General features: G+C 38.0%; 1 protein-coding gene across 2 annotated transcripts in view; it reads right to left on the bottom strand.

The window, feature by feature from the left end:
• Positions 1-837: 837 nt before the first annotated feature.
• The window catches only part of LMLN (leishmanolysin like peptidase), an 83,505-nt gene continuing 58,562 nt past the window's right edge, over positions 838-25,780 (bottom strand). Inside the window, exons 14-18 of one of the 2 annotated variants that reach the window (XM_044252139.1) lie at positions 24,617-24,776; positions 21,957-22,087; positions 17,181-17,391; positions 17,010-17,079; positions 15,590-16,459 (exon numbers count right to left, since the gene is read on the bottom strand). In XM_044252139.1, the coding sequence (XP_044108074.1) occupies positions 17,012-17,079; positions 17,181-17,391; positions 21,957-22,087; positions 24,617-24,776 (570 nt within the window). In that variant the 3' untranslated portion in view covers positions 15,590-16,459; positions 17,010-17,011. Of the gene's footprint in view, positions 4,587-15,589; positions 16,460-17,009; positions 17,080-17,180; positions 17,392-21,956; positions 22,088-24,616; positions 24,777-25,780 lie in introns of those variants that run through there. The other variant, XM_044252138.1, reaches the window with a different exon arrangement.

Below are 25,780 nucleotides of genomic sequence, written 5' to 3'. Positions count from 1 at the left end.
TCCTTCTTCACTCCTTTGTCAAACCTATTATAAGATTTTATTTACTTAATAGCAAGCATGAAACTTCACAACTACCCAATAATTTCATTTTTTTTTTTTTAAGTAGGCTCCAAACTAGGATGTCCAGGACATCCTTTCTCAAACTACAGTCAGGTGATGAAGAAGATTCACACCTCAAGAGTACTGCCACAATCTACTTGCTGTAACTGCACAGAGTATGGTATGTGAATGTGCCAGGGGGCTCTTGCAATGGGACTCGTGGCCCACAGCATAAAACAAAAGGGACTGGGATAATCTGCAGCCAGAGGAGCTTCCCCTGAACTGTTTTAGACTGCTCTCTTTTCTACGTAACTCTTTGAGGAGGGCTACTCCCTACAGCTTTACATAAAACCTGTCCCCATTCGTTAAGTAGGGCAATTCTCATCCATTAAAGTAGAAATCAAATTATTTCACAATTAACACAAATAGTGCTGTTAACAATTCCCCAAATAGTGCACATGGCTTGTGTTCTTCAACCAGGTTTTAAAAACTGATGGTAAGTAAAGACAAAATACAGATTAGTTTCCATTTTTATTAAAGTTTTTTTTTTTAATCAAGGAATACATTACACTTGAAGTTCAATAACACAAATAAAGATTAGTTCTTAAATATTCTATTTACCAAAAATGTAAACATAAAAGAAAATAATTCATCACTTCCAACCCTATTCTGACTGAATGTATCAAAAAAAGAAGAAAAGGAAGAAGAGGAAGAAGAAGAAGGAGGAGGAGGAGAAGAAGAAGAAGAAGAATTAGAAGAAGAAGAAAAAGAATTAGGAGAAGAAGAAAAGGAGGAGGAGGAGGAAGAGGAGAAAGAGAAGGAGATAAAGTAATAGTAGTAGTAGTAATAGTAGTAGTAGTCCTTTCAGGAGATAAATTCTTTCTTCAGAATGAGTAGCACAGTCTTATTAAAATATATTCATCTTCCAGGGCTGCAAGGACATGGCATGAATGACTAGTGCCCACTATGAAATGATCTGTGGGGTTATGACTAAAGTCCACCTCCTTTATCAGGACAGCTCAGATGCCCTCAGAGATGGCTCTTCTCTCTCCACTCAGTGTCCAAGGACATGGACGGCACCAGGGCACTGAGCCCAAGACACTGTCATGAACATGATGCGCAAGCTGGCATACTCTAGGACACAGATCAGAGCTAGCAGTGACCTACTGAGTCTGGATGAATGTTGGTCATAGAATATTAGAGCTAAAAGAATCTGACAAGGCAGCTAGCCATTTTACAGTTGGGTCTTCTAATAGTGAGGAGAATATTGATAAAATTTTATGGAATACTCAGATATGTTTATTTATGTATCTTCCTAACGCCATTTAAACTTCACTAATTCATGTTTCATCTTCAAATACTGATAAACTCTAAGCCAACATACTAGGCTGAAACTAATTTTAGGCATAATTTATAACATTTTAAGAACGTCTATTTCGTCTTAACAAAAATAAATATCCTTAAGAAATAAGTAAGGGAAAAGGATATTCTTCAGGAGAGTATTAGAGGAGTCTACCTTAAGACTACCTAACTGTTTGCCAGTTTCTTTAAAGCTGTCAGCTCAAGTCTGCTGACATGGCTTTTGCTGCCTTCCTGTAAATTCTGTTCTTGAAAACCTGAGAGACAAATTCACTTGTTATTTTTGACAATTGGGACCTTAATACTATCAAAATGAAGCTAAATCTGAACTGAAAACTGAGGTAGTCTGGTCCGTTTTTATATGCACTCCACACTTTTTGAGTCAGAAAGAGACTCCAGTCTACTGTCCCCAAATCAGCTACTTCCACCATGTCCCCCATCTCACTTCCACCATGGCTGCAGTCTGCTAGTCTTCTTGGTGAACTGCTTTTGTTAACATAAAAGGCATCCTGCCACAGGATACCAACATATAGGCCATTTTGAATTCTTCAGTTCAAAGCTGAATTCTAGTCCACTAATTCTGCATGGAAATCTCAGACTTTAAGTCTGTTTTTATACTACAGCCATATTCTAAGTGACTCAAATGCTCCTCTTAACATTTCTTATAGGTTCAGTGACCTTCTAAGTCTTCACGGGGTATACTATGAAGAATCAGTGATAAGCAACCACTCTCAAGACTTGCTGAAGAGGAAGGAAGACACCAGAGCTGTTAGTTACCCTCAGAAACTCAAGATTTCTTAGCCACATACCTTATCAAGTTCCTTATTTGTGCAGAGAAAACACTAGGGTATCAGATTCCAAGCTTAATAAATATATATATAGAAAAAATGTCATCTATAATATTTTCTCCAGAAAGTCATTAGTGCAAATATAATTATATCAATAAAAAATAAAGCAAAAATATATTTCAAGTATAAAAAGCACCATGCTCGGAAACAATACTACCTAAATGGCATTACTGCACAACAGTCAAAATATAATTGAACCTACCACTGTGAATCTCAAATATATTATCCATCATACTTTTGGTGAAATTCTTTATACAACTTTGCAGGATGATTCATAATCACAATCAATATATAAGTTTAGAGTTTTATAATTTTCTTTAAAAATATACTCTATACTTTTCCTTGACCTTTAAAGTAATGTGTGACAAAGGCAGAAAACTAAGCACTGGCCTGACACCATTACTATTAACTTCTCTTTAGCTGAAGTCGGCTATGCTAGAGACCCCCAGCTTTTTCTTTCTTTCTTCTTCTTTTTTTTTTTTTACAATGACAAATACCTCCAATTTAAAACTGCTTACAAATACATATTTAAAACTTATGCATTAGAAAAAGGTAACTTTCCTCTATTCTGGGTTGCAGTTTGGCTCCAGTGTCAAATGGTCAGCTGGAATTACTTTTTAGTAATTATACTGCTTGCTCACTTAGCATAATCTCTTAAATGGAGTGCTCAATAACTATGCTAAATTAAAAGGTGAATGAATGAATGAATAGATGAATGAATGAAAAAATACTGTTCAGGTGTTTGAGGACTTCATTAACTTTATAGAGAACTGGGCATTACTCATCACTAAAAAACTTTGAATTGAATTACTAAGAGGGGGTGGTAAGCTTTAGTACCGGAGCAGAATTGTTCCTGAGGATGAGAATCTACGTAGTAACGGGAGCAGGGTCAAAAGCAGGAAGCAAAAAACATCACCTCTTTTTACCGTTGGTTTGTTTTTGTTTTTTGTCCGCCAAACCCATTCCCCTGTCTGGTTTCTCTGGATAGTAGCTAGGGACAATGGGAATCTTGCTCATCCACTCATGTGCATTACTAATGTGCATTACTAATTAGATGACGAGGCATTTGGCTACCTTCAGAGAGTCATAGTTACTCCTGCCATTTACCTGCGCTTCACTGAACTTCTTCACTTTGACATTCAGAGCACTGGGCGGAAATCACATCATATCAAGAATATCACCTCCTTTTAAAGCACAGGCAATTTTCTGACTTCTGCGGACCAAGCCTTATATTGTGGGTGATGAATAGGCCCTACAACAAACTTACACTTTGCCATTAGTAAACCACCTTGTTTTGACTTGTATTTTTCTTCTTATATATAATTTTCAGATAGTAGATATTCTTCTGTAATAACTTCTTAGCCTACTTGAAAATAACCGCATATCTCTCTATGTAGTACCATAATTTCTTTTTCTCTTCATTGGTCAAAAAAGAATAGTTCTATTTTTCTTGGGTTACATTTATCATAATTATTATCTGAAAAACATACAATTAGGTTTTCTTCTGTTTGCATGTCTTCAGTGTTACATGGCAGAGTATTTTTCTCTCTCTGCTACCACAGTTTTTCATGTCATGATTCAATTACTGGAGAACACAACTGGAAGGGCTACCAGTGCCTAATGGTTAAGTAGTAAACTGCCACACAGCTGGTTTGAAAAAGCCAAGCATGGTCAAATCATAAGATTTAGCAAAACATTTAAAAAAAAAAACCCAACCATTTAGACAATGAGAACAATGATTTAAGTGTACCATGCACAGCCATTAAATTCAATATAACAGTGATACAGAAACCCAATTCAATTACTATCTGTAATTCAAAGGACAATTTAACTTTTGAGGACAGGATCCATAAATTTATAATCTTATAATAGCCATTTTAAAAATTACTGCAGTATTCATTTTAGATTAATGAAAATGCTGGGGTATGTAATCACTCTGAAAATTTCACCAATTATTCCATTTTCAAAGGCAAATTTCAGGCAGGTTATACATTCTGACAAATAAAGACGTGGTGACTTAGAATTCCTTCTCCTCCTCCAAGCTCTGAGGCTGTCGGGCTGCTGATGAAGAGTGACTGCTGTGAAGTTCTGCTTCAAGGTCTGATTGTGGTCAAAGCTTCCAAGCCAAAGTTAGGAACGCCTCTTTTGCCATCTGCCTAGGCTGGCACTCTCCCAGATTTGTGCTTTGTTCAGAGGAACGTGACACAAAGGAATGTCTTGAGAATTCACTTTTCCATTCCTAGTGCCATACACACAGAAGAAATCCAGCCAGCAGAGGAAATAGATTGCCTAGCAGAAGCCAGAGAGTAACCACCAGGCTAGAGGAATGGGAACAAAGATCTAGGATTGAAAACAAAAAAATTGACTTTCTGGAGACATTTTTGGAAAAAAATCATACCAATTAAAAATTGACAGATAAGTACAGGTGACAATTAAAAGGTGAACAAAGACCACCTTGGAGAGCAGAATCAAGAATAACTTCCTGAAACCTATATATGCAAAGTCATTTTTATACATTTATAGAAAAAGAACAAAATATCTTATGCAAGAAGGAAAGACAATGTACCCACCATATTGAGGTTAAATTAGCACCCCAGAAAAGAAAGAAGTATCTTTAGGAAGTATCCCAACAAAGCTAAAGATGCTACACAGGTAAGTAAATTAATATCTTGGCAATTCTAACACGGGATGCAGGATCTTCTTCCTCTATTCTTGTCCTTTTTATGTAGGGTAACCCTGAAATTTATCATCCCAAATCAGGGCATTTTGAGACAAGCATTGTAATAAATTTCCCGAGATGGAACCACTGGTGCCCATGGTGCCATGTGAGCAAACTGAAACTTAGATGACTTTTGTGTTCCCCTGCTTAACCAGAAACACAGTATAACCAGTAGCTAATCTACAACTGGCAAGCCAACTCTGGGACCTGCAGTTATTTCTTTCTTCCTTGATATTTCTAGTAAGGTCAGATATACCACCCCAGCCAATCAAATTAACTCAAGTACTTCTTGTTTCCTGCTTGCAGTTCTTTTCCCTTATTTTGCAGTTCTCTCTGTACTCTTGAGATGGAGATTGCCTACTTTATGAAGTGTGAAATAAAATTAACACAAGGGAATGCTATTAATAATTATACCAAGACCATAGATACATGGACTGTCCCAGGTAAACCAGCACATATGGTCCCTGATCTCTAAATATCTACCCATCTATCCATATTACCCCAGGCTGATATGGAAATGGCGAAAGAGGGGATCCTGGGTGGCTCAGCTGGTTGAGGGTCTGCCTTTGGCTCTGGTCATGATCCCAGGGTCCTGGAATCAAGCCCCATGTTCAGCTCCCTGCTCAGCAGGGAGCCTGCTTTTCCCTCTCCCTCTGTCTGCTGCTCCCCTTGCTTGTGTGATCTCTCTCCCTGTCAAATAAATAAATAAAATCATAAAAAAAAGAAAGAAAAAAATCGCAGAATATTCTATGGGCTTTGGGCACTAGGAATATATTTTAATTTAGCCATGAGTTGTTCTCAGGGGTAAAATCTTCCCAAAACAATTCTCAGAAAGGAAAGCATTTTTATTGCAGTCAAGAGACCAGGTTAACCTGACTTTATTTCAGAATAAGTTGTCCTTTCTAATATTTTTATCAATAAAGAGCCAACCAAGATTCAAGTCTGACTTGCTTAAAAGGTAGGAAAAATAGGACTAGTCTTCAGATATGGAACGAATCCAGTGATAATGGCAAGATACTTCTGAGCATCATACTACACAGTGTGGAACAAGTATTTTAGAAGAATTATTTTAATGCCCATAAGCCAGGTAAACCATGGGGGAACTCCTATTCTTCCTCAATGGAATCATGCTGGTATTTGTTAAATCTTAAAAAAAATCCCACTTAGAGAGGGCATCAAGATGATAGAGGAGTAGGAGACCTAAATTTTGTCTGGTCCCAGGAATTCAGCTAGATAGTTATCAAATCATTCTGAACACCTACATACTTAATAGCATAGTTGAGCTGTTATTTAGTTGCTACTAAACAGCAGCAACTCTATGAATAGAAAAGCAACCACAGGGGCACCTGGGTGGCTCAGTGGGTTAAAGCCTCTGCCTTCGGCTCAGGTCATGATCCCAGGGTCCTGGGATTGAGCCCCGCATTGGGCTCTCTGCTCAGTGGGGAGCCTGCTTCCCTCTCTCTCTGCCTGCCTCTCTGCCTACTTGTGATCTGTCAAATAAATAAAATCTTAAAAAAGAAAAAGAAAAGCACCACATTCTGGAAGGCAGGATATATGGAGAAGTGAATCTGAGGTGATATACAGCCAGCTACTAGCAAGTGATGGAACAGAGGAGCACAAAATTGGAACTTTTACAAGTCGGCTCTGCTGAGGGACATTGCTACAATGGCTAAGCCAGGGATGGAACCCTCACTGGGATAGTGTGGATTCAGGGCCCTTGGGGTCACAGAAAGGCCAGGGGTGCCTGACTGCAGCAGAGCTCCCAGGTATCAGAGTGGGGAAGCCAGCTGCAAAGACTAAGCCCAGGAGGGGGCTCTCAGCTCAGGGTTACCTTAAACTGCAATCCCTGGCACAACTGGGCCACTGCTCTTTGAGCAAGGGCCCAACAAGCGGCACATCGGGGAGACTCCCTTTCTTTCCCAGCAAGAGTGGCTTGGGAGCCTCGTGTGGGAGCCTGATTCAGGAGCCTGCCACGGGAATCTGCTAGGTTTGGAGATTCCAAACATGAACACAGTCATGTGCCTGAGATAGAAACGCTTGGTCACAGGCCAGGTGAGCATGGAATGTGGCAAGAGACCAGGGAGATAGTAGTGACTGACTACTTTTCTCTGAGGGCTCACTGAGGAGTGGGGACCCAAGCTCTTGGCGCCTATAGGGCCAGAGTTTGGGAGGCTGTCATTTTCATACTTGTTCTCTAAAGCTGTGCAGAAATCCTCAGGGAAGAAAAGCTACTGAGTGCAAACCCAAGAAGATTATTTAGCCTGGCCCCTGGCAAGAATGGTGCAATTCCACCTGAGACAAAGACATTTGAGAATCAATGTGACAGGCCCCTCCTCCAGAAGATCAGCAAGAACATCCAGTCAAGACCAAGTTTACTAATCAATGAGAACTGCAAAACTCCAGCGCTAGGGGAATACACCACAGAGAATTCATGGCTTTTTCCCCATGATTCTTTAGTCTTTCAAAGTTAATATTTAAAGTTTTATTAATTTTTTTCTATTTCTTTTTTTAAATTTTCCTCTTTTTTCAACCAACTTATCAAGACCTTTTTAAAAATGTTTTTTAATTTTCATTTTTATAGCCATATTCTACCCCTTCATTGTATTTACCCTTATGTGTGTATGTGTGTGTGTGTATGTGCATAAGTATTTCTTCTTTAAAATTTTGGGAGGCAGTTTCTTTCAATAGACCAAAATACACCCCAAATCTAGTGTGTGGCTCTGTTCTATTCACCAGCCTGATCATAGTCTTCTTTTTTCTTTTTTCCCCTCCTCCCTCCACCCCAAGGTTTTGGGTCTCTTCTGATTTGTTTAGTGCATATTTTTCTGGGGTTGTTACCCTTGCAGTATTTTGCTCTCTTGTTCATCTATTCTCTTCTGGACAAAATGACAAAACAGAAAAACTCACCTCAAAAAAAAAAAAAAAAGAATAAGAGGCAATACCGACGGCCAGGGTATTGCCTCTTATGGCAATTATATGGACATTAGTAAGATGCCGGAACCAGGGTTCAGAATGATGATTATAAAGATACTAGCTGGGCTTGAAAAAAGCATAGAAAAAGGGAGGGGGGAGTGATAGGGTGGCTGGGTGATGGACATTGGGGAGGGTATGTGCTATGGTGGCTCCAGTGAATAAAAATTAAAAACAAAAAAAAAAGGCACAGAAGATACTAGAGAATCCCTTTCTGGAGAAATAAAATCTAACCAAGTTGAAACTAAAAAGGCTATTAATGAGGTGCCATAAAAATGGAGGCTCTAACTGCTAGGATAAATGAGGCAGAAGAGAATTTGTGATATAGAAGACCAGATGATGGAGAATAAAGAAGCTGGGAAAAAAAGAGAGAGAAAAACAAGAACTGGATCACAAGGGGAGAATTTGAGAGATATGTGATATGATAAAGTGAAACAATATTAGAATAATTGGGATCCCAGAAGAGGAAGAGAAAGAGGGGCAGAAGGTATACTGGAGCAAATTATAGCAGAAAACTTCCCTTATCTGGTGAAGGAAACTGGCATCAAAATCCAGGAGGCACAGAGAACCCAATTTACAAATCTCAGAGAAAAGAGTAAATCCTGAAAGCAACTCTGGAGAAGAGGTCTGTAACTTATAATGGTAGAAACATTAGATGGACAGCAGACCACAGAGACCTGGCAGGCCAGAAAGGACTGGTGTGATATATTCAGTGTACTAAACTAGAAAAATACGCAGCCAAGAAGACTATAACCAGCTAAGCTGTCATCAAAAATAGAAGAAGAGGGGCGCCTGGGTGGCTCAGTGGGTTAAAGCCTCTGCCTTCGGCTCAGGTCATGACCCAGGTCCTGGGATCAAGCCCTGCATGGGGAGCCTGCAGGGAGCCTGCTTTCCTTCCTCTCTCTCTGCCTGCCTGCCTGCCTCTCTGCCTACTTGTGATCTCTGTCAAATAAATAAATAAATAAATAAAATCTTAAAAAAAAAAAAAAAATGAAGAGACAAAAAGCTTCCAGGACAAACAGAAACTGAAAGAATTGGTGATCACCAGGGACGTTTGGGTGGCTCAGTTGGTTAAGCAGCTGCCTTCAGCTCAGGTCATGATCCCAGCATCCTGGGATCGAGTCCCACATCGGGTTCCTTGCTCCGCAGGGAGCCTGCTTCTCCCTCTGACTCTGCCTGCCACTCTGTCTGCCTGTGCTTGCTCTCACTCGCTCTCTTTCTGACAAATAAATAAATAAAATCTTAAAAAAAAAAAAAGAAACAAGAAAGGTCTCAAATATACAACCTAATCCCACACCTAAAGGAGCTGAAGAAAGAACAGCAAAGAAAGCCTAAACACAGCAGAAGAGAAATAATAAAGATTAGAGCAGAAATCAAGGAAACAGAAACCAAAAGAACAGAAAAACAGATCAATGAAACTAGGAGCTGGTTCTTTGAAAGAATTAGTAAGGATGGACAAACCTCTGGCCAGACTTATCAAAAAGAAAAGAGAGGGGACCCAAATATAAAATCATGAATGAAAGAGGAGAAATTACAACCAACACCGAAGAAATACAAATGATTATAAGAACATATGAGTAACTCTATGAGAACAAGTAAGATAATCGGGAAGAAATGGATGCATTCCTAAAGACATATAAACTACCAAAACTAATGCAGGAAGAAAGAGAAAAGAACCGACCCCAAACCAGCAATGAAATTGAAGCACTAATCAAAAATCTCCCAACAAACAAGAGCCCAGGGATTGATGGCTTCCCATTGGAATTCCATCAAACATTTTTTTTTTTAAAGATTTTATTTATTTACTTGACAGACAGAGATCACAAGTAGGCAGAGACACAGGCAGAGAGGAGGCAGAGAGGAGGAAGCGGGCCCCCTGCTGAGCAGAGATCCTGATGCGGGGCTCGATCCCAGGACCCTGAGATCATGACCTGAGCCGAAGGCAGAGGATTAACCCACTGAGCCACCCAGGCGCCCCTTCCATCAAACATTTAAAGAAAAGTTAACACTTATTCTTCTGAAACTGTTCCAAAAAACAGATATGGAAGGAAAACTTCCAAACTCATTTTATGAGGCCAGCATTACCATAATCCCAAAACTGGACAATGACCCATCAAAAAAGGGGAATTACAGACAAATATCCCTGATGAACATGGATGCAAAAATTCTGACGAAAATACTATCCAAAGGATTATTCACCATGACCAAGTGGGATTTATTCCTGTGCTACAAGCTTGATTCAACATCCAGAAATCAATCAATGTCATACATTACATTACATTAATCAAAGAAAGGACAAACACCACATGATACTCTCAACAGATGCAGAAAGAACATCTGATAAAGTACAGCATCCTTTCTTGATTAAAACTCTTCACAGTGTAGGATAGAGGCTACATATGTCAATAACATCAAAAAGCCATCTATGAAAACCCCACAGTGAATATCATTCTCGTCAGAAAGATGGCAGGGATGTCCACTATCATCACTGCCATTCAACAGAGTACTGGAAGTCCAAGCCTCAGCATCAGACAACAAAAAGAAGTACAAGCCATCTGAGTTGGCAAAGAAGAAGTCATATGCACTTCTCACTCTTTGCAGATGATATGATACTTTATGTGGAAAACCCAAAAGACTCCACTCCAAAATTGCTAGAACTCATATAGGAATTCAGTAAAGTGGAAGGACATAAAATCAATGGACAGAAATCAGTTGCATTTCTATACACCAACAATGAGAGAGAAGAAAGATAAATTAAGGAGTCGATCTCATTTACAACTGCACCCAAAACCGTATGATACCTAAGAATAAATGTAGCCAGAGAGGCAAAGGATATGTACTCAGAAAACTATAGAAGATTCATGAAAGAAGTTGAAGAAGACATAAAAGAAATGGAAAAACATTCCATGCTCATGGATTGGAGAACAAATATTGTTAAAATATCTATGCTACCTAGACCAATCTACACATTCAATGAAATCCCTATCAAAATACCATCAACTTTTTTCACAGAAATGGAACAAATAATCCTACAATATGTATTGGAATAAGAAAAGACCCCAAATAGCCAGAGGAATGTTGAAACAGAAAACCAAAGCTGGTGGTATCACAATTCCGGACTTCAAGCTCTATTACAAAGCTGTAATCATCAAAACAGTATGGTACTGGCACAAAAACAGACACAGAGATCAATGTAACAGAATGGTGTGCCCAGAAATGGACCCTCAACTCTATGGTCAACTAATCTTCGACAAAGCAGAAAAGAATATCTAATGGAAAAAAGACAATCTCTTCAACAAATGGTGTTGGGAAAACTGGAGAGTCACATGCAAAAGAATGAAAATGAACCTCTTGCTTGCACCAGACACAGAAATAGACTCAAAATGGATGAAAGACCCAAGTGTGAGACGGGGATCCATCAAAATCCTTGAGGAGAATATGGCAGCAACCTCTTCCACCTCAGCCATAGCAACTTATTCCCAGACACATCGCCAAGGGCAAGGGAAGCAAGGGCAAAAATGAGCTACTGGGACTTTAAAAGCTTTTGCACAGCAAAGGAAACAGTCAACAAAACCAAGAGAGAATTGAAAGAATGGGAGAAGATATTTGCAAATGACATATCAGATAAAGGACTAGTATCTAAAATCTACAAAGAACTTATCAAACAACACCCAAAGAACAAATAATCCAATCAAGAAATGGGAAGAAGACATGAACAGACATTTCTGCAAAGAAGACATCCAAATGGCCAGCAGACACCTGACAAAGTGCTGAACATCACCTGCCATCAGGGAAATACAAATCAAAACCACAATGAGATACCACCTCACACCAGACAGAATGGCTAAAATCAACAAGTCAGGAAATGACAGATGTTGGTGAGGATGCAGAGAAAGGGGAACCCCCTACACTGTTGGTGGGAATGCAAGATGGTGCAGGGACTCTGCAGTGACTTTGAGGAACAGTATGGAGTTTCCTCAAAAAGCTGAAAACAGAGTTACCCTACGACCCAACAATTGTAGTACTGGGTATTTACCCCAAAGATGCATATGTAGTGATCCAAAGGGGCACGTGCACCCTAATGTTTATAGCAGAAATGTCCACAATAGGCAAACTATGGAAAGAGTCTAGATGGCCATCAGCAGATGAATGGATAAAGATGTGGTGTGTATATATAATGGAATATCATGCAGCCATCAAAGAAATGAAATCTTGCCATTTGCAATGAGTGGATGGAACTAGAGGGTACTATGCTAAGTGAAATAAGTCAATCAGAGAAAGATAATTATCATACGATCTTGCTGATATGTGGAATTTGAGAAACAAGGCAGAGAATCATGGGGGAAGAGAAGGAAAAGAGAAATGGGATGAAACCAGAGAGGGGAACAAACCACAAGATGGACACTGGGGAGGGTATGTGTTATGGTGAGCACTGTGAATTGTGTAAGACTGATGAACCACAGATCTATACTCCTGAAACAAATAATACAGTATATGTTAATAAAAAGAAAATAAAATTGTGAATAAGGAAAAAAAATCCCACTTAGATAGGAATGGTTCTTTTTTTTTTTTTTTTTAAAGACTTTATTTACTTATTTGACAGAGGGAGAAAGAGCACAAGGAGGCAGAGAGGCAGGCGAGAGAAAGGGGGAAGCAGGCTCCCCAGTGAGCAGGGAGCCCGATGCAGGACTTGATACTAGGACCCTGGGATCATGACCTGAGCTGAAGGCAGACGCTTAACCAACTGAGCCACCCAGGCCTCCCAAGAATGGTTCTTTTTAAAATGTAGTCTTTGTGTCAACAATATCAGCATCACCTTGTAGTGGACAGTGCAAACTATGGAACATCAAGCCAGAGTTGATGTGGTAGAGTGGTGTGGGCTGCATTAAGGATAGACCCTGAAGTGACTAATAACATAGGCATATCCCTTTATCTCCTGATTTTCATTTTGGCCCAAAGTAACAGGAGAAGTAGGCAATGTTTATCCACTGTTAGTAATAAAATTTAACAAGCTATTAAAACATTAATGGCAGTTCTGGAACATTTGTTCTTCAAAAATACTGCACTTTCCATGCTAGTACTAATTAAAATGAAAATATTAAAAATGAGGGTTTCAAAATAAATTAAGTAAGTTCTGGGTTTTTATCCGAACTTCACTATTTATTAGTTCATGGATAATACATTACTTAATCTCTTTATACCTTAGTTTTCTCAGTTGTAAAACAGTAATTCCTACATCATTAGTTTTTGTGATGGTTAAATGCAAAACACATGAAGCATTTGGCAAAAGTGTCTAGCATTCAATAAATGGAAACAAAAATAATAACCTTTACAATCTGAAGAGACTTGAAAGAATTCAGAAAGAAATCTTTCATAGTCACTAATGGAAACTATTTTAGGCAATATAGAACAACTACCTAATCACACTCCAGCATTTAGTAGTGTCAACTAGCAAAAAGAAAATAAAGTCAGAGTTTTACTTTTTTTTTTTTTTTTTAATTTTACCCAACCATTTGAGAGAGAGAGAGAGAGCAACAAAGGAGAGGGGGAGAGCACATGAAGGGGGAGGGGCAGAGGGAGAAGCAGGCTCCCAACTGAGCAGGAAATCCAATGTGGAGCTTGACCCCAGAACCCTGAGATAATGACCTGAGCTGAAAGCAGATGCTTAACTGACTGAGTCACCCAGGTGCCCCCAGAGTTTTACATTCTAAAAGAAATTATAAATATTAGAAAAAGCTATGCAAACTAATACCTAAAAACACTAATAACAAAAATCAGAAGAATTTAGGGTGAATATCTTTTATACTTCCTCCAGAATATTAGCATTTTTAAAGTTTTAAAGGCATGCTTAAAAACCTAAAAAAATACTTTACTAAGACAGATTATGGGTGATCATTTGTTTATTAATAAAGTTCATTATAGGCGCGCCTGGGTGGCTTAGTGGGTTAAGCCTCTGCCTTCGGCTTGGTTCATGATCCCAGGGTCCTGGGATCGAGCCCATCTCTGCTCCGTGGGGAGCCTGCTTCCTCCTCTCTCTCTGCCTGCCTCTCTGCCTACTTGTGAGCTCTGTCTGTCAAATAAATAAATAAAATATTACAAAAAAAAATAAGGTTCATTATAGGTTAATTCTAATTATTAGTATTTCTCACACAAGCATATTTAAAGCATCAAAACAGTTCTATGACTTTAGTGGGTCATTAAAAAAGTATTAAACAGAAACAAACTATTTACCTGAAAGAAACACTTGTCATTGTTTCTGGCACATAGTTCAATAAATATTCAGTAAAGACTCAATATGCTCAGTGAACCCATTAACAAATATGGTAAGTCAGGATATTTTAGAATTTAAACAGTGATGTGTGTATTTAAAAAGCAATGCCTAAAATGTACCTATTCTTGTAATATTTACACATTTTCAAAATTGCAGTAGTGATTTGGTGCTTGGAACACTCTTTTGACCATGCTTCCTCATAGAAATGGGCAGGTTAACAGGGAAATCAATCACATTATAGCAGCACCATATTAGAAGGGTGACTGGTTAAGAAGGAGTAGGATAAGCAGAGTATAAGGTGCAGACTGTGCAGGTGGAGGGGGCAGGTGATTTGCAATCTCCACCTCCCACCTCCTTTGAATAGATTCATTTGTTTTTGCTCCAAAGACTGGAAATGATCATCTCATGGCCCTTTGATCTGGTTCGGATTTTCTCTCATTCCTAGACACTCTTCTATTGTACTCCTAAGATTCTTACTCCTGAACCAGCAAGAATAACTATTTCAACTCTGTCAACAGCTCAATCCTTGCTCATGTCTTGGACAATGAGATGATGACAGATTGTTACAGTTAACTGGGATTAGGCCTGAGGATAGGAACTCCATCAGAACTACCTAACTTGTGGACTATCAGACTTCTTACTCTAGCCAAAGCAATTTAACAGTAACAACAAAATTAAGTTACCGTATCAGCTTTGCATTAAAAGTAAAAGTTAACTAAGAGTATTTAACACTACTTATACTATTTACCATACCAAAAGGGCCTAAGATCTTTTTTTTAAAAAAGATTTTATTTATTTGTCAGAGAGAGAGAGAAAGAGCCAAAGGCAGATGCTTAACCTATTGAACCACTCAGGTGTCCCTAAGATCTTTTGTTTTAAAGATTTTATTTATTTGAGATAGAGAGAGTGAGAGAATAAGCTGGGGGGAGGGGCAAAGGGAGAGGGAGAAGCAGACCCCCTGCTGAGTGGTGAGCCAAGTGGGGCTCAATACCAGAACTCTGGGATCATGACCTGAGCCAAAGGCAGAAGCCTAACTAACTGAGCCACCCGGGTGCCTGGAACAGGGATGTTCTTAATGACATCGAGAATGGTGAATCCTTGCAAGAAAGTTTTCAATTTCCTTTGCTCGAATCCATCAGAGGAGTCACTATGTATGGCAGTTATAGCTTTATAAAATATATTTATTAAATAATAAGACTCAAAAGTCAAAATTCCTCCTTGATCTGTGGGCTACAAAATGGATATTGTATTAGCATGTATAAAACCAACATGAATCTCCTTGTTCATTTCCACTGGAGCTCTTGGATGACCAGGTGGATTCACAATGAGCAGTAGTTATAAAAGGAATCATTTTTTTCTGAGAAATAAGTCTCAACACTGGGCTTAAAATAGTAAACCATGCTGCAAACAGATAGGCTATCATCCAGGCTTTGTTGTTCCACTTACAAAGCAAAGGCAGAGTAGATTTGGTGTAATTCCTAAGGGCCCTAGGATTTTCAAAATGGTAAATTAGCACCAGCTTCAGCTTTAAGTCATCAGTTGTATTACCCCCTAACAAGAGAGCCAGCCTGTCCTTGGAAGCTTTGAAGCCAGGCACTGACTTCTTTCTAGCTATGAATGTCCTTGATGGCATCTTCTTCCAAAGGAAGCTTCATCTACATTGAAAATCTGTTGTTTGGTGTGGCCACTTCCATTATTTATCTTAGCCAACTCTGTATAACTTGCTGTAACTAATACAACAGTACCTGCTACTTTCCCTTACACTTCTATGTTACAAAGGTGTCTTCTTTCCTTAAACCTCATGAACTCAACTCTGCTAGTTTCTGACTTTTCTTCTGCAGCTTCCTCACTTCTCTTGGCCTTCACAGAAGTGAAAAGAGTTGGGGCCTTGCTCTGGATTAGGCTTTGACTTAAGAGAATGTTGTATCTGCTTTGAACTTCTATCCAGACCACCCAGACTTCCTCCATGTCAGCAACAAGGATGTTTCTTTTTTTTTTTTTTTTTCAGTCATTCATGTATTCACTGTAATATCACTTTTCATCTCCTCCAAGAACTTTTCATTTGTATTCACAGCTTGGTTAACTGACAAAACCAGCTGTTGACATACTTTCTTCACTAAGTTGAATCATTTCTCGCTTTTGATTTAAGTTGATAGACATGTGACATCTCCTTTTACATAACACTTAGAGGTCATGGTAGGGTTATTAATTGCTCTAATTTCAATATTGTTGTGTCTCAGGGAATAGGGAGGCCTGAGGAAGAGGAGGGAAATGGGAATTGTTGGTTGGTGGAGCAGTCAGAATACACATAATTACCAATTAAGTTCAGTTTCTAATGAGTGTGGTTCCTGGTGTCCCCAAAGAACAAAATTACAATTGTAAAATCAAAGATCACTGATCACAGATCACCATCACAAATATAATAATAATTAAAAGGTTTAAAATATCGTGAAAATTACCAAAGTGTGACACAGAGACATGAACTGAGCCAATGCTGTTGGAAAAGTGGTGCCGGCAGAGTTGCTGCCAAGGTTGGCACAAACCCTTCATTTGTAAAAAATGCAGTATCTGTGAAGTGCAATAAAGTAAAGCAGAATAACATGAGGTATGCCTGTATAACTGAAATACATTTAAATGCTTTTTGTGTTTAATGAGCAGAATTTTGTTTACACTTAATTTCAAAATGAATGGTTGAAACATTCAGTTTTTGTAATCTTGAGTGATTTTTTTTTTTTGCAAATCAGAGGTCTTTAGAAATGTTCCTTATCCTTCCTCTTACTGAACGGAAGTGTCGTTTACTCACCTTCAATTTCTAACAGTGGTGGTAAGGAGGCTTTCCAATAAAACTGCAATTAGAAGAGAAGATGCTCCACCTGTTTCAAGAGTTTCCACCTTTTAAGAGTTTCCTTGAAGGGTATTTCCAACATTATATAAGAAAAGTCTTGTCTTTACTCCAACCACAGAGACTACTCACCTAGTGGAAGAGCTCGGGTCAAGTTAGTAACTGGAGGATCTCTTTCTGGAGGACAGAGCTCACAGAAGTCCCAACATGATGGGCAGAGCAGGTTACCATCATGAATCCAGCCATTCATCTGAATACTGACAGGGAGGACCTGCCCAGCTCGACTACACAAATATGAAGTGTTCTGGACCCAAACTGTCAGACCTTGAGGAGAACAAGAAACCTTCAAATAGGAAGGGAAAAAAATCAGATCAATAAGATTCTCATATAGGATATATGAGCCTTTTTCATCTATAGGAAAATACATTAGAATTTACTAAAAATACTGACTATAAAACACAATTTGGAATATAGGCATATCTTTAATCTCGTATAAAGAAAGTTAAACTATTCAGGTTCTAAAAGAATTTTCACTCTTTGGTAGTAGCTCTTAGACGTTTTGTTTAGCATTTTTAGAAAAAAATCTGAGGAAAGCTACAGACACTACTCTTTAATGATACAAGACAACACACAACTTAACATACAATTTGGATTTATAGACCCTGAAGCCAAGTTGTCAAGAGTAACATTTCTGTAGGGGTGCCTGGGTGGTTTATAGTCTGTGGAGCATGCAACTCTTGATCTCGGGGTTGTGAGTTTGAGCCCCACATGGGGTGTAGAGATTACTTGAAAAAAATCAAACCTTAGGGGTACCTGGCTGGCTCAGTCAGAAAAGCATGCAACTCTTGATCTCAGGGTCCTGAGTTCAAGCCCCATGTTGGGTGTAGAGATTAAATAAAACTTTAAAAATATTAATGATAATGATGATAATAAAATCTTTAAAAAAAGAATAACACTTCTGCAGATTCTAGTATCCTCATTATATTTCAGCTCAAACCTTTGTCAAAGAGCCATTACTCATGTCATTTTCTCCACAAGTCATAACTTTTGTAAATCAAAATTTTTTATTTTAAATTATAAAAATAATATCATTGTAAAAAAAGTATTACAGTACAGAAATGTACATAATACAAGTTTTTTATTCTTTTTCACTATCACAGACCCTCTGCTCAGGTATAAAAAAGGTCCTAGTGATTTTATATGAACTGGTAACATCTTTATTTATTTATTTATTTATTTTAAAGATTTTATTTATTTGACAGAGAGAAAGAGAGATCACAAGTAGGCAGAGACGCAGGCAGAGGAGGAGGGAAGCAGGCTCCCTGCTGAGCAGAGAGCCTGATGTGGGGCTCAATTCCATGACCCTGGGAACATGACCTCAGCCGAAGGCAGAGGCTTAAACCACTGAGCCACCCAGATACCCCAGGACTGGTAACATTCTTTTTTTTTTTTTTTTTTAAAGATTTTATTTATTTATTTGACAGACAGAGATCACAAGTAGGCAGAGACGCAGGCAGAGAGAGAGAGGAAAGCATGCTCCCTGCTGAGCAGAGAGCCCGATGCGGGACTCGATCCCAGGACCCTGAGATCATGACCTGAGCCGAAGGCAGCGGCTTAACCCACTGAGCCACCCAGGCGCCCCAACTGGTAACATTCTTAAAGGTAGGACTAACATCTTAACTGCAAGGGGTAATTAATAAAGTCAATTTTATTTTATATTTTTTTAAAGATCTTATTTATTTATTTGACAGAGGGAGAGATCACAAGTAGGCAGAGAGGCAGGCAGAGAAAGAGGGGGAAGCAGGCTCCCCACTGAGCAGAGAGCCTGATGTGGGGCTCGATCCTAGGACCCTGAGATCATGACCTCAGCCGAAGGCAGACACTTAAGTGACTAAGCCACCCAGGCATCCCTCAAAGTTGTTTTCTAAAAAGACTTCACATTAATTTCAATTCTGCTACTTCACTTTATAGATTTCTGGAATCTCTCTCCTGGGCCTATATTCAAACCAAGTGTGTGATTATGAATATGTCTAATGGTGGCAAATTTTTTATTTAGCAAGTTAATGTAATTTTTAGAAATACCTAAAAGTTGGTCAGAACCAAACCTAGTAAAGGTAGTTGAGTAAACTAGGTAACATTAGGTTAGTATAGGTACGGGGATGTCCTTGTGTATAAGAAATACACAAATTTGTGTGTAAGTAGGGTGATGTCCTTGTGTATAAGAAATACACAAGAAATACCTGGGGAAGAGGGTGAAGCATGTCAGCAGTTTGCACTTAAATGACTCAAAAAAATTTTTGTACCATTCTTGCAACTTTTCTGTCAAAATAAATAAAACAATAAAAAACAAAATAGCTAACCCATGTTAAGTGTTTGGAGATTATACACATTTTCCCACAAAATGGTGGTTAGTATTAAGTTAGCAAAATTAACTGACAACTCTAAGTACAGGGAAGCCAAGTACATTTATTCAATATTTATATATAGCATTGCAAATCTGCATAATCCCTTTGCGGTGCTGTAATGGTGACTTTTTTTTTTTTTTTAAGATTTTATTTTATTTATTTATTTGACACCCAGAGATCACAAGTAGACAGAGAGGCAGGCAGAGAGAGAGGAGGAAGCAGGCTCCCCGCTGAGCAGAAAGCACGATGCGGGGCCCCATCCCAGGACCCTGGGATCATGACCTGAGCTGAAAGCAGAAGCTTTAACCCACTGAGCCACTCAGGCGCCCCGATGGTGACAGACTTTTAAAATAGCCTGAAGATGGGATGCCTGGCTGGCTCAGTCAGTACAGCATGTGACTCTTGATCTCAGGATCATGAGTTCAAGTCCCACATGGGATGTAGAGCTTACTTAATTAAAAAAAATAATAAAATAAAATAGCCTGAAGAGGTCATCCTTCTCTATCCTGCCACTATTCTAGCCTTATCCCCCTTTAATATTTTCACTTAAGGTAATTTATTTCAAAAGAAATTTTTTTAATTAATGTGCTTATATGAATGTTTTTTACACATATACATTTTACATCTTACATAAATGTGCTTGTAAAAGCATATTTTTATCATGAAAAGTGAAAATTAGCTCAATATATAACAGGAAATGACTTCCTTAATTATGATACTTTAAAAAGATGTAATGTCTTGGGGCGCCTGGGTGGCTCAGTGTGTTAATTCTTTGCCTTTGTCTCGGGTCATGATCTCAGGGTCCTGGGATTGAGCACCGCATCAGGCTCTATGCTCAGCAGGGAGCCTGCTTCCCTCCCTCTCTCTCTGCCTACCTCTCTGCCTACTTGTGATCTCTTGCTCCAGCAAATAAAATAAATAAAATCTTAAAAAAAAAAAAAGATGTAATGTCTCACGGCCACAAAGAATAGTAATTATTGGGACACCTGGCTGGCTCAGGTGGTAGAGCTTGCAACTCTTGATTTCAGGGGTCTGAGTTTAAGCCCCAAATCGTGGGTAGAGTTTACTTAAAAAACAAAACAGAACAATAGTAATTTTTATTATTGGAAAAATTTGGAAAAGGTGTTTTGCTCCACACTAAGTGAAGGCAGTAAAACAAAATATTGTATTCCGATTACAACTAGGTCAAAACTATGAATTTAATAAATACATAAATCTGCAATGTAATTTATCAGAAAATGGTTGCTAGATTACAGCTGTCAGATTATAGCTTAAAAGTTATGTATTTTAAATTGTCTTTTGTAAGATTTCAAAGATTATTTTATATGAATTGGATAAAACGTGAATTATATCTCAATAAAGCTATTATCAGTAATTCAAAAGTAACAGTGAAATTACCAGCTATAGAAGTCCATTTAGATCTTGCAGCTGAAATGGTACAAAGAATTCTTATTTTTCAATTCTCAGGATCACACTTTCCTCCCTGAGATTCATAAGCAGAATACGTTAATACTCTTTAAGTTGGATGCCCCTAAGTTACAGAATGCCTCTATCTTCATTAAGTTTTTTTTTTTTAAGAATTTATTTATTTGACGGAGAGAGAGAGAGCACACAAGCAAAGGACCAGCAGGCAGAGGGAGAGGGAGAGGGAGAAGCAGGTTTCCCCACTGAGCAAGGAACCCGAAGCAAGGTCTTAATCCCAGGACCCTGCTATCATGACCTGACCTGAAGACAGACCAACTAAGCTACCCAGGTGTCCCTCTTAATAAGTTTCTAATAAGGTGATGCAGTCATTTCAAATTAGATATGTAAATGAGACAATTAAGAAAAAAGTAGGGACGCCTGGGTGGCTCAGTTGGTTAAGCAGCTGCCTTCAGCTCAGGTCATGATCCCAGCGTCCTGGGATCGAGTCCCACATCGGGCTCCTTGCTTGGCGGGGAGCCTGCTTCTCCCTCTGCCTCTGCCTGCCATTCTGTCTGCCTGTGCTCGCTCTCTCTCCCTCTCTCTCTCTCTGACAAATAAATAAAATCTTTAAAAAAAAAAAAAAAGTATTTTGCTACCTTTGGATTTCTAATTACACAGGAGAAAACCTATTATTAATCTGTAGCTGATTTATTAATTCTTAAATCCATGCTTTCCTCAGATCTTATGCAATAAAATTGCAAATTTTTTCCATTACAAAGTAGTATTTGTTCAAAAACAAAATTACATATATTCCATTATTTCCTTGGGATATATGTCCAAAATAAAATTACCATAAAACTTGCTGATATATAACAATTATATGTTTCTGTAAACAAATAGAAAAAGGTTAATTTCTCTCAAGGAAATGATAATATTTTCATGAAACATAAGCATCCAAGCTAATATTTACATAAATAAGTTGAAAGTATTAATCAGTACATTATATAAAAATATAAATATTTTAAAATGTAAAAACCACTGATAACAAGATAAAATTATATAATATTTTAAAATAATTATTAACAATCATATAGTTTACCTGATAACATCCACTCCCCCAGTCTGGGTAACTCAGCTTCCTCTCACACTTTTCCATGACAAATGCTGATTTCTGAATTAGACAAACTGAATGAGGTCCATACTTTTCAGCACCATAGTTTTTATAAAGATCTGAAACAAACCAAAGAATTTCTCTTAAAAACTGACTTCTGGCTCAAAGAAGAAGTTGAAGCATTCCATTCTTATGGTTAAAAGTTGCTTTAAAGGGGCTCCTGGGTGGCTCAGTGGGTTAGGCCGCTGCCTTCGGCTCGGGTCATGATCTCAGGATCCTGGGATCGAGTCCCGCATTGGGCTCTCTGCTCAGCGGGGAGCCTGCTTCCTCCTCTCTCTCTGCCTGCCTCTCTGTCTACTTGTGATCTCTGTCTGTCAAATAAACAAATAAAAAATCTAAAAAAAAAAAAAAAAGTTGCTTTAAAAATGGAGTATGTTTGGGATGCCTGGGTGGCTGAGTTGGTTGGACGACTGCCTTCGGCTCAGGTCATGATCCCGGAGTCCTGAGATCGAGTCCCGCATCGGGCTCCCAGGTCCATGGGGAGTCTGCTTCTCTCTCTGACCTTTTCCTCGCTCATGTTCTCTCTCTCACTGTCTCTCTCTCAAATAAATAAATTTTAAAAAATGGAATATGTTTAATGGAAATTTTCAAGTAAAAAAAATCAAGAGAAATGGGCTCCAAAATCAAACTGGATTCTCAATAAAGGACTTAGTGGGAAGAAATTATTATATCAAAAAATAGGAGATAAAACTGGCCTAAAGTATCTAAAGGAGATTTACAGAGGAAATGGCACTAAAAATCATCTTTACTGGTTATCTAAATAGGAATCACCTCCAAGATGAAGCCAATTAATTTATCTAACGAAGGCTTTTTTGTGGTGCTGCAGAAAGTTTTTACAAAGTTCTTTTATTTTCACTGTATGCCATCTCCTGGAGGTCCATACCTAACATGCTGATGCAGTCTCAGACTGAGCACAACCATGCAGAGATACAGGGTTAAAGGACCTCCAAATATCTAACAGACAAAGGAATGAGGCTCTTTACCCTGCTTAGCAATAACTTGTTCTCTTTAGGCTTAATACAGTTTTCATCTTTTGAAAGCAGAGGTCTTAAAGATGGGTATTTTATGTCAGTTTTGAAAAATCTTAATTACATAACCTAAGAAAGAAAATATAAAACAGAATAAAATTTTTAAAAAATTTATGAATACGTCAATGTCCTTGAAAAACAAAGTGATCAGTGTCAAAAAAAGAAAAGGGGTGGTTACCTAACTACAGCCTTCAGGCCAATCCTGAAGGCTACCTGAAGGTTTTTATAAATAAAGTTTTATTGGAACACTGTCATTAATTTACATATTGTCTATAACTGCTTTCATACTGTAACAGCAGAGTTCAGTAATTGCAACAGAGACCGCATGACCCACCAAGTTTAAGATATTTACTATTTTTGTTTAAAAAAATTTACTATCTTTCTCTTTATAATAAATGTCTGCCAACTCCAGATCTAAAACAATAAAGTGTGATACCATATCATTGGCAAACCCGTAACTGACAGATATCTGCATTTCTTGGCTTTAACATGGAACTGCTGAATAGTTATAAGTTTTTAGACGTTTATTGAATAGGTGAGCGATGAAAAAAATGACTGTACAAATCCAGTTAAATCTACCAGGTTTAAATATAAAAGGAAAACCGTTTCGAAAATTTAAAATGTAAATAACAGAATCTGTAATAAAGTATGGAATAATTAGGGATTAAAAAGGACCAGGTTTTGGGGTAACTGGGTGATGGACACTGGGGAGGGTATGTGTTGTAATGAGCACTGGGTATTATATAAGATTGGTGAATTACAGACCTGTACCTCTGAAATAAATAATAGACTGTATGTTAATTAATTGAATTTAAATTAAAAAAGAAAAAAGGACCAGATTAGAAATTTTGATGACCACAGAGTAAAAAACTACCTATCATTCTTTATGTACGTATCAATGTGATAACATTTTGTTTACAGAAGTAAATACCCAATTGGCAATATATCTTACCACAGAGTATTATTCTGATATCCAGAGAATGACATGTTACTTCTAAATTACATAAAATGCACACTCCTCAGAAAAGAAAACACAGGATACCTAATATGATTTAATAAAAAGAGCTCTGCACTGGAGGACCTTAGGCTGGCACCAGTTAACTGTATTACTTAGTATCTCTCCATTTACTTGTGACATTCAATATATTCTGTGTGTCTCTCATCAGGTTTTCAGAAAAATAAAATGATAAAAATGAAAGTGCTTTGCAAATGGAAAGTGTCATGCAGATGTAAAGTACAACAAAAAAGTAGGGTGTACACATCTGCAAATATATCTAAACAACTAAATACTTGTTATGTGTCATAGTTCTAAGCATTTATTATGTGAATTCATTTAGTTCTCGCAAGTACTTTATAAGATAGGTATTATTATTCACTAGGTACAGAGGAAGAAACTGAGGTACAGAGAAGTTAAGTTACTTCTAACAAATGGATACCAGTGGAACCATAATACAAATTTAAATAGTCTGGCTCCTGGGTCTGTGCCCTTAATCCTTACTTTATATTGCTAATATGTAATTTTAATATATATACAACATTTCATTTCACTAGACTACTAACCTGGTTGATTTTCCAATATTCTACAATCTGAGCTGCGCTGATATTCACCACTTAAATGCCAACTGAATTCCTGACTGAAAGGGCAGTAGTCAGCAATTTCTACTGAACCACCATAATAAGGCAAATCTTCTGTAGGTATTCCACTTAGTTCATCGAAGTACTATAAAAAAAATTGTTAGGAAGACAGGAAAGTAAGAAACATTCTGTATAATCAAAACAAAGTCCACAGGCAATTTATAGCAATCCTCTAATGCCACATAATATAAAAAAGATATCACTGTATTTTTCTTCATATATAATACAATATAAAGACAATATACTTCTTGAGCAGTATTTCAAGGTTGTCGTAGTTTTAGAAATAAGTAAGGTAAGTATCTTAGTCTAAGTTTTTTACTAGATGATAGACTTGACTAGTGTTTTAAAAAGATGAATAGGAAAAGTTTTAAGAGTTGAAAAAACACAAAACTGGGGCGCCTGGGTGGCTCAACAGGTTAAAGCCTCTGCCTTCGGCTCAGGTCATGATCCCATGGTCCTGAGATCGAGCCCTGCATGGGGCTCTCTACTCCACAGGGAGCCTGCTTCCTCCTCTCTCTCTCTGCCTGCCTCTCTGCCTACTTGTGATTTCTGTCAAATAAATAAATAAAATCTTGAAAAAAAAGAAAAAAAACTCACAAAACTAATCCAGAGAATTAAGATACTTTAAATATAATGTACTTCAAGTGTTTTTAGAAGACTTAATTTATGTGTTGTTTTGATAAATTTGAAAAAAGTAAAACTGTGATAATATGAATGAGATCATATATATAAAATACTTTGAGGGGTGCCTGGGTGGCTCAGTTGGTTAAGCCATCTACCTTCGGCCCAGGTTATGATCTTGGGGTCCTGCACAGGAGGGGTCTGCTTCTGCCTCTCCCTCTGCCTCCTCCCTGCCCCTCTCTCTTTGCCTCTCCTCTGCCTCAACTCCCCCTGGCTCTCTTTCCTGCTCCCGCTCCCCCCAAATAAATAAATACATAAAATCTTTAAAAAAATACTAGGAACACCAAAGAATTAAGGCACCAGATAAAACTTAAAGATTTCACATTTACACCAACTCCTTGAATTATATTACTATGCCTAGAAATACAGTTGCCATCTTATGATATCTGAAGCATTCAGTGTGGTCAT

Source organism: Neovison vison, chromosome 6 (assembly GCF_020171115.1).
Source record: "Neovison vison isolate M4711 chromosome 6, ASM_NN_V1, whole genome shotgun sequence".
Lineage (NCBI taxonomy): Eukaryota > Metazoa > Chordata > Mammalia > Carnivora > Mustelidae > Neogale > Neogale vison.
Note: the sequence above shows the minus strand (reverse complement) of the source record. Positions and strands in the feature narration are given on the sequence as shown.